Below are 9,784 nucleotides of genomic sequence, written 5' to 3'. Positions count from 1 at the left end.
CATTATCAAAAAAAAAAACTTGATTTTTTTGAAAACCAAGTTTTTTAAAACCTGGTTCAAAACCCAATTTTGTCAACTTGGTTTGGATGTTTGGATGACATGTGAAAACTTTATTTAGAAGCAAAACTTAACCTTACCAGGTTTTGCAGGCCCTTTATTGAAAACCAGGTCTTGACAAAACCTAGCTTTAATGTCATCCAAACACTTTTTAAATGGTGTTTTGGGGCAAAACCAGGTTTTCTTTCCCCAAACGTGGTTTTAGATTGTCATCCAAACACCCCCTAAATTTTTTACTTTCCCTCCCTTCTTATCCAAACACATATTTGCATATTTCTCTCTTTTCTGTCCTTACTTTCCCTCCATCTAAACAAACTCATGTATCTTATTTCCTTTTCTTTCCACACATTCCCTCTATCCAAACAAGCCTTTTAAGGAGCTTATAACTAGAGCCTGTCAATGACACTGAGAAATCGACATTTGTTTAACTCTTCAAATTAACTTGCATCGACCTTTTAAACACCTTTTCAAGTTAAAAACTCTTTTAAACAAACCCAAGTAAAGAAATCCAAGCAAAATTTTTTTTATTTTTCTTTTTGTTTTAAGGTTCTATGTGTCAAAAAAAGAGCACACACAATGAAGCAACAAAAAAGCAAAGAGAAAGAAAATATATATATATATAGTGCTTGATGGATGATACCATAAAAAAAATGGATTTTGTGAAATCCAGGTTTTGTAAAAACTCATTAAAACCTAGTTTGTGAAACATGGTTATGATGTTTGAATGACAACAAAAACTTGGTGGGAGGGCAAAAATCAATTTTGCTTGAAAAAAACTGGAGGAAGTAGGCTTTCAGGCCCTGTATGAAAACCAAGCTTTTGGAAAAGCATGTTTCAGCAAAATCCGATTTTAATGTCATCCAAACATGCTCCACAACCTGATTTTAGACTATCATTAAGACACCCCTTGAGTGCAGTTTGACTGTTAGACCTACATCCATGAAAGAAGGCATTCATGCTTGATTATCATCATTGCGTTGAGTCTTACTGCTTGTTTATGCCTTTCAATGTTTATATAGTTATAGTTATGGTCGAGATTTTCTTTTTTCATTCCCCTTTGATTTTCTATGTTGACAAAAATCTATTACATCCATAGAAGAAGATGCTCTTCAATTTCATTATATTGTCCATCCTTGATTTTTGGATTTGATTGCTAGTTTTCTTCCTTACCCTCTCTTGTTGTTATGTGTTCCTTATCCTCATTTATTGTTGCCTCTATTAGCCCATGAGTCATTAAATCTCCCTTCAACAAGTTGTGCAATAAGGGTTGAATGTTCAGCTTGATCCTAAATTTATTGAGCCACATAAACAAGCATTGTTTACATTTAGTTGTCTTGCAATATGTCCACAACTTAATAGCAATCAGAATTAGAAGTGGAGCTAGATTTTTTTTCTCGATAGAGCCACTATATAATTTTGAAAAGTTTTAGTGGGACCAAATCAATTTTTAAAAATATTAAGCAGTGAAAATTTTATTTTTCAAAAACTCAGGTGGGGCATGGCCTATATCAACCCCCTAGTAACAATAGTAGGAAAGGTCCTAATGGTGGTTGGTTTGACTATGAAACTGAATGTTTCATAAAAAAATTTGTTTTTTCTCCTTAATCGAATCCTTTGACCACCAAGTCTGGTCGTATATCTTTCAAGAGTCAGATTTTTCTCATACCATTACATTTTACAAGATTTTGAATGTTATTAGGTGGTACAAGGTCCAGGCATAACTTTTTTGAAGAGCTTGACATTCTTCTTTCATGTCTTAGATGACAATGAGGACTCTTACTAGCTTCATGGTAATATCTAGGTTTAAACTCGAGATAAGTTTTGAACTATGGTGGTTGATAAAGCAAACTTGGATACAATGACCTCAGACTTTTTAGTTTCATCCTTAGTTCTTGTGGTCATAGGTGAGTTTAGGGGTCTTTTGTCAGTAGAGACACTTTGTGAGTGTTCCATAGATCCACCTCAAATGTTGGAGTAGATCCATGAAACACCAGAACTAAGTGTCCATGAACCTGTCTCAAATATTAAAGCAAGTTCATGGAACTGTCACAAAGTGTTTCATTTGGCAAACAACCCCTTAGTGTACTAGAGAACAATGTTGAAGTCCGAACTTGTGGTTCAAGTTGGGATGGCATTGTGACAAGATCGATCGCAAGATTAGACTAGAGACCAAAAAGTTTGTGAGGCTCACAGCTACTTGGTTCATTTTTGGTTTTCTATGGATTAATTTGATTGAATACTATCTTAATTTGGGCAATAGAAAGCTGCAGGTTTAAATGATAACTAGCTTCCTCTTTGACCTTTTCAAAAAAGAACCGCATACATGATATCCCTAGAAATAATTATTGTATATATTTGAAGATAAATGCAAAGGTAACCATGATGGTCAACACTATACCCTATGAAAACATACTTCATGATATGTGATTGTGATATAAGTTTCAATCTTATTGTGTCTTTTCTTTCACTTATCTATTTTATTATGTTCTTATATGTGGAGAAGAAAATATCTATGGCCAATGCATACTATCAAAAAGATAATCAAGAGCTCAAATTTCTCCCCCACTACTTAAATTCTTTCAAGTCAAATTTTAATTTAGGGTTTGAATTTTTTTGAAGACTTCCAGTACATTTGCTTTTTCTTAAGCATGCAAAACCATGTATATCTTGAATGAACACCAACAAATACAATATATTACTTGACACTGTTTGTCTTATATATGGAGTTGGTCTCCAAGCATCACTAAAAAGTAAAACCACTTCAAGAGGCAATTGAAGTTTGGAATAATCCACATATTTGAAATGCAACTTATGCATTTTCGATACTAGCAAGGTGAACGAATAATAATTCATTAAACCAAATTTTTAATAATAATATATAAATTAGCATTGTCCAATACTAAAATACCTGGTACCAAATTTGGTCACTTTCTCCAATATAAGTAGTTTTCAGACTTTTATTTAAAACATGAATATCCATTTTGTAGAGACCGTCTCAACCATGCCACTCACTGACCACAAGCCTGACCCTCCTTGTCAATTTGAAAACTACCGTACTTTCTTTTTGACAATCATTGCATACAAACAAGTGATTTAGTGATGTATGGAACATACAAAATTTAATTTAGCACAAATCTGGGCCATAGTTGGCTAACTCGCTGAGTTGGCTCGCGAATCGTCCGAGTCACCTTGGATCGCTATAAACCTAGCGACAATTCAATGTTGGTCTGGCTCACCCTTAACTCAGTCTGACTCACCCTAACTTGGCCTCACTCCCCCTGACTTGTCGTGACTTGCCCGATTCAGATTATTTTAAAACTCGATCGAATTGATGAGTAAACTCATTGAGTCGATGAGTCAATTCGCTGACCCGATAAAGCAGTTATTTGCCGATCTGAGTCCGAGTTATGGATTTACCAACTATGATCTGGACCAACATAAATCAACATTTTTTGATGGGGTAGATTTTGATGCATCCTGGGCATATCTCTCACCCATTCAGATAGGTGGGCTTTTATCAGATCAGATATTGGGCTTACGTACTTCAGCGGGTCATTAAATTATGCACCGAATTTGATATTTATTCGTAATTAGATCCAAATTTTCATCAAAATGAGATGAAAATTGCATCACTTCTAATAACGGTCTACCAATTTAGACCTTGTGTTTAACTTGAAATCCTATATTAGCGAAAACCAGCAGATTTTTTTTTTCCTCTTTCTTGCTATCCTGAAAGTTGAAATAGCTATGAACTGAAGATTGAAATTTCAACTTCTTGTATCGTGTCCCGCCGAGAATTTCAGGAAAGTGAATAGGCGTTTCTAGTAATAAAGGCAAAGTTAAGGTCTGTAAAGAATTCCCAAAAGATCTATTTGTACATGGCAGTAGAACTCTCATGTGCCTTATCTTTGCCATATGACAGGGATGAGACCTCTCTCATCCCCAGCTCTTACTCGTGTGGACTGATCTCGCTCACTCCCACACTAGGCACAAGTCATTTCCAGGTAGGAGCACGCACAAGCCCCCCTCTCTCTATGCCTACTCGATCACAGTAGTGAGAGGTGAAAAGCATCCTCTGATGTTCTGCATGTTCTTCGTTCCTCTTCCTATTCGTTAACATCTCAGCCTTTTACTATGTTTAGGAGTACATTCATCAGAATTCATCACTGTATTGGTAAAATCACGAGAGGGTTTGTCTTACCATTGGCGTAGTTGATCAGGGAGTAGAATTGGTAGTTGGTACCTTCCATCTTGTTTGTTGATTTCGGCGCTTTCGTTCCCGTGAATTTGTTTGTAAGGAAATTGACAAGTTCTAATTGGGTTATTTTGAGGAAGTTTATTGTTCTTAGTTATGTAGAATGCCCATTGTTGAGCTTGATTTTTGGGGCAGTGGATTGAAAAACCATGATAGGGGCTCACATTTTCTCACTTTTTCACGTTGGCGCTCTGAAGAAGCTCATTGAAATGCTGTAGAAAGAAAATGGCTTCGTTGAGTTTGGCCTGTTGTTTGGATACCTATGAGAACGAGAAACGGGGATACTACATAAATTTGAACAGGAGAGGTCATCGGCGTTCCTTCCGATGGTGCTCTGGGAATTCTGCCCCTGAAAGCAAGTTGGGGAAGGTATGGTCTATACGGTTTTATGGAACCCGTGTCGATAGCAGAACAGAAGAAGCATTGTATCTGCCTTCTTTTAGATTCACGTCAACTGATGTTTTTGGATGCGTTCGAATAATTAGGACAGACAGTTTTCACTTGTACTCGAAACTTGAAAGAAGCATGCTCTTGGGGGCATCTGGAGCGCATTCTTTTGGCTTAGAATCTGATTTGTCTAATAATTCGGAAATAAATATCAGTGACAATGTGGCACGACCACTTGATGATTCATTGAATTCTCGGAATTTGAGTAAGAGGCGACTTCCGGGTAAGAGGGGACTTCCGGAATCAGATTATAAAAGTCCACTGCTGAAGAGGGTGAGCAAACTGTCCAAGTACCTACAAGGTGCAAAGGAGGGGAAGAAAATTGAAACGTTGCAGCATATAATTGGGAAAACAAATGACCAAACGACTGAACAGGATAAGCATTTAGTTTCCGATGTAGGTTACGATCTGCAAGCAATGATTTCTAGCATCGGACCACAGTCTAGCTTGCGCCACTGTAATGCTGTTCTCAAAGTGCTTGAACAAAGGAGTGAGAATGAGATGTTAAAAATGTTTGAGTGGATGAAGAAGAATGATAAGCTGAAAGGTAACAGAACAGCCTATAATTTAGCTCTTCGTGTTTTAGGTAGGAGAGAAAATTGGGATGGAGCTGAAGCGTTGTTACACGAGATGTGTGCTGAGTCGGGCTGTATCCTCACTTGTCAGGTGTTTAATAGCCTTATATATGCTTGCTATAAAAAAGGTCTTGTTGACTGGGGAACAAAATGGTTTCGGACGATGTTGAATAAAAGTGTTCAACCAAACCAAGCAACCTTTGGTATGATGATGAACTTGTATAAGAAGAGCAACAATATTGCTGAAGCTGAATTTGCCTTTGGCCAGATGAGGTCCTTCCATTTATGCTGTTGTGTTGCATACTCTGCAATGATGACGATATATACACGTTCAGGTTTGTATGAAAAAGCAGAAGAAGTTATAACATTTATGAAAGAAGACGGAGTGCTACCAAATACTGAAAATTGGCTAGTTCGTCTCAACACTTATTGCCAACAGGGTAAACTAGAGGAAGCTGAATCGGTGTTGAGGGCAATGAAACAGGCAGGTGCTCCCCCAAATATTGTTGCATATAATACGTTGATCACAGGTTATGGGAAGAAAGCTGACATAGAAGGTGCTCAACGTGTATTCCACGCTATCGAGAAGGTAAAGCTAGTGGCAGATGAAACAACTTACAGATCGATGGTCGAAGGTTGTGGCAGGGCTGGTAAATATGAAGAGGCATTGTGGTTCTATAAGGAGCTTAAGAGGTTGGGTTTTCAACCTAATGCTTCCAACTTCTACACCGTCATAAATTTGCAAGCAAAGCTTGAAGACGATGAGGGTACCATACAGACTCTCAAGGACATGAGAGCAGTAGGCTGTCAGCATTCATCAATTGTTAGCAGCCTATTGCAGGCATATGAGAGGGTTGAGAGGTTAGCCAAGGTTCCTCTCATTTTGGAAGCATCTTTTTATGATGCATTACTTCGTGATCAGACATCATGTTCCATTCTGGTCTTGGCATACATTAAGCATGGGATGGTGGATGAGGCATTGCAAGTTCTACAGGGAAAAGTTTGGAAAGATCATGTTTATGAAGATAATTTGTACCATTTGTTAATATGCTCCTGCAAGGAGGCTGGCTGCTATGAGCATGCTGTAAAGATTTTCATGCAGATGCCCATATCTGTTGGCAAACCAAATTTGTACATTACATGCTCCATGATTGATGTTTATAGTTCCATGGGCCACTTCGAGAAAGCTGAGGATCTATACTTTAAGTTAAGATCCACCAACAGAAAGTTAGACATGGTTGCCTACAGTGTCATCGTGAGAATGTATGTCAAAGCGAAGCTATTCAAAAGTGCCTGCTCAGTTCTTGAGACTATGGATGAGCATAAAGATATCATGCCTGATGCTTTTCTCTTCCGTGATATGCTTCGGATATATAAACAATTAGACATGCCAGACAAGTTGGCAGATATTTATTACAGAATCTTGAAGAGTGGGATTGTGTGGGATGAGGCAATGTATAACTGTGTGATAAACTGCTGCGGTCATGCTTTGCCCATTGATGAACTTTCTCGACTTTTTGATGAGATGCTTGAGTTGGGAATTCCACCTAATACAATCACCTTCAACGTTATGATTCATATTTATGGTAAAGCAGGCTTCTTTAAGAAGGCTTGGAAAGTTCTTAGAATCGCTCAGAAGATGGGCGTGGCTGATGCCATCTCATTCAATACTATCATAGCAGCTTATGGAAAGAATAAGGATTTTAAGAAAATGAAATTTGCTGCAAGGCAAATGGAATATGCTGGTTTTGAAATTTCTCTTGAGGCATATAACTCTATGTTGGACGCTTATGGTAAGGAAGATTATGTTGAGGAGTTCAATGATGTACTCCAGAAAATGAAGGAATCATGCTGTGTTTCTGACCATTATACATACAATATCATGATCAATATATATGGGAAAAAAGGTTGGATAGAAGAAGTGGCCAATGTTCTAGCTGAGCTGAAAGAACGAGGTCTGGAGCCTGATTTATGGAGTTACAATACATTGATAAAGGCATATGGGATTGCAGGAATGGTTGAAGAAGCAGTCTATCAAGTAAAGGAAATGAGGGATAGAGGAATTGAGCCTGATCGCATAACATTTATTAATGTTATTGATGCATTTCAAAGGAATGACAACTTCTTGGAGGCTGTAAAATGGTCATTATGGATGAAACAATTAGGAGTGGCAAGTTCGAAGCACTGACATCATATTTCTAGAAAGGATGATAAACATAAATTACTATGTACAAACTTGGCTTTTGTTTGACAACTGTCCGTGTACAAATTTGATGATCTGTTTTCCAGTTTCTTCATTATAAGTTTTAATTTATATTTAGGAAATTCTTCCTCGACAGGTCTCATGTCGCTGCCTAATTTGGGCACCTTTTTGGCTCTGAGGTTTTTCATATACTTTCAATCTATATGTACCCATTACATTTCTCACTATAACTAGTATTTGGTATCTTATGAACGACTAGATTGCTCTTTTTAATTTTTTTCCCGTCTCCATCCAAATTCTCTAACTTCCTAGTCATGTTACAATTGTGCACGCAACATGCATAGGCGTGAAAGATTGGTAATTGGTTATTGAACTAATGATTTCATTACTAGTGATAAGTCTAAACGTTGAGGTCATCCTTGTAAAATTTATTAAGGACTTCTTCTTAACACTTTATTTTCTTTCTTTTGTTGTTATTCCTGTTACTGCAACATGTTTGACATGAATAATGGCACTCAAGGTTGAGTTGCCCTATTTTCTGCTGCTGAAAACCGATAATGAATGATGACTAACAAAAACTTGTCTTCTCTGATCGAAAACTGTAACATGTAGTTTTGTAGTCTTCTACCTGAAAGCTGTTCATCATAGAGTTGAAATTAGCTGTTGCACAGCTTGTGACTTCCACCTCTGTTTGGTCATTTCCGGCCTACATTTCATTTTGAAGTTGACCAGGATTTAGAATTGGTGTTGCTTTATTGTTCACTATCCCATTGTGTTGCAATAAATGACCTTCTGTTCCCTGGATTGAGTTCGCAGATACGGATATTCAAATAAGTTCTCTATTTTATGATATCTGACCTGAGGGGGCTTCTTTTCCTGATTCACTCGAAGGTGCTGCCTGGCTGTTGCAAGGTGATTTTCTTTTACATCAAACTTCAGGATTTTTGGGCAACAAGGTTCTCGCCGATCCCCCGTGCCCACAGTGCCGGTGGTTGACCAGCTCATGACTTCTTACTCTTCATTTTGGCTCAGGCTGAATGTCTATGCAACAAGATTTCCGCCAGAAGAAGGAAAGGGGAGATCTTTGACAAACTAAAGGTCCTTCTGGTGAGTCGACATCCACCACACATTATGTGGTGATTTGAATTGGAGATGAGTTGAGGCCGCCTCCTAAGTGACAGGGATCTGTATTATGGTCTTCTTCAGTTCGGGCACTTTGGTTGAGCTTCAATCCGTTCGTTCTGCTTTCCATAGTCCTCACCGGTAAGCAGCCATGGGAGAACTTTTTGCACATCAACACAGTGATCCGATAAACGCATAGGTGAAATGTTGTTTGTTTGAATTGGGTGTTCGGTGTTAAGGCAAGAATCAAGATTAGTTGCAACAAACGTTACAACCAACTGAAAGGTCTTTCTTCTGAGTTCAATGCACCACATTAAATTGCTGCACGAAGATTCCAGAAAGGGTTGGCAGGACGGTCAGGGTGGCAAACTCTCGTGGCGTCAACTTTATGTGTTGCAAAAGAGGGGACAGTTGAAGCATAATGGAGCCGTCACCTTGAGACACCAAAAGTAATCTTGGACCCTTGGGATAGAAGAAAGGAAGAGGCTTTGGCCTTGGGGATAGAGGAAAGGAAGAGGCTTCGGCCTTCACTCACATTTCTTCTTGCTCATCTGAAAATGGCTGTCTGAAGATGTTCGTTTGATATTAAAAATAACTGCTCCAGTAACACGAACCGATGGCTCCTCATCTTAACAAACAAGAAAATATCAGGCCGGAAAAGGAAGACTTTCTATTAGGCTCTAACTTCGGTGGCTTAGAAAAGAACAGATTTTCATCTACTTTCTCGTGGTTCGTCAAAGCAAGAACCAAGAAAGTTGGCACGTAATCTTATTTTCTTTCATCGATTTTCTTTGCAGCAGTCGCTCCCTTTATTTCTCTGGTCGGCCACGAACATACACTCTTGTTTGCTTATTTATTTCGTCGCCCTCTTCCCTTTATGTCATACAACATATCAATTGTCAGCAAGAAAGGATACCTTTCTTTTGACCATGTGGAAGGAAAATCACCTCTAGTTAGTAAAATGGTCACTTACCCACAAGAGAGTATAGTTAACTCTCATCTTGATTAGTTCGACATTCATTACATCTTTGGTGCTTTCTCTCTCAGAGAGAGAGAGAGAGAGAGAGAGAGAGAGAGAGAGAGAGTTAATTTACTTGAAAAGTAAATTACTGTTCCTTACCATAA

At 38.2% G+C, this 9,784-nt stretch overlaps 1 protein-coding gene across 3 annotated transcripts; it reads left to right on the top strand.

Moving 5' to 3' along the window:
- The first annotated feature begins 3,967 nt into the window (after nucleotides 1-3,967).
- Nucleotides 3,968-9,272, top strand: LOC116256914 (pentatricopeptide repeat-containing protein At4g30825, chloroplastic). 3 transcript variants are annotated; one of them, XM_031633464.2, is made up of 3 exons: nucleotides 3,968-4,118; nucleotides 4,200-8,449; nucleotides 8,570-9,272. In XM_031633464.2, exon 2 carries the CDS (start codon nucleotides 4,538-4,540, stop codon nucleotides 7,520-7,522), a length of 2,985 nt encoding a protein of 994 aa, XP_031489324.1. In that variant the 5' UTR covers nucleotides 3,968-4,118; nucleotides 4,200-4,537; the 3' UTR covers nucleotides 7,523-8,449; nucleotides 8,570-9,272. The 3 variants fall into 3 exon arrangements, with proteins under 3 accessions (XP_031489324.1, XP_049934304.1, XP_031489325.1); XM_031633465.2 differs by having other exon boundaries at nucleotides 3,993-4,061; XM_050078347.1 differs by having other exon boundaries at nucleotides 3,968-8,449.
- Nucleotides 9,273-9,784: the final 512 nt, after the last annotated feature.

This window comes from Nymphaea colorata, chromosome 6 (genome assembly GCF_008831285.2).
Source record: "Nymphaea colorata isolate Beijing-Zhang1983 chromosome 6, ASM883128v2, whole genome shotgun sequence".
Lineage (NCBI taxonomy): Eukaryota > Viridiplantae > Streptophyta > Magnoliopsida > Nymphaeales > Nymphaeaceae > Nymphaea > Nymphaea colorata.
The sequence above is the reverse complement of the archived record's forward strand: the minus strand, read 5'-3'. Positions and strand labels throughout refer to the sequence as shown.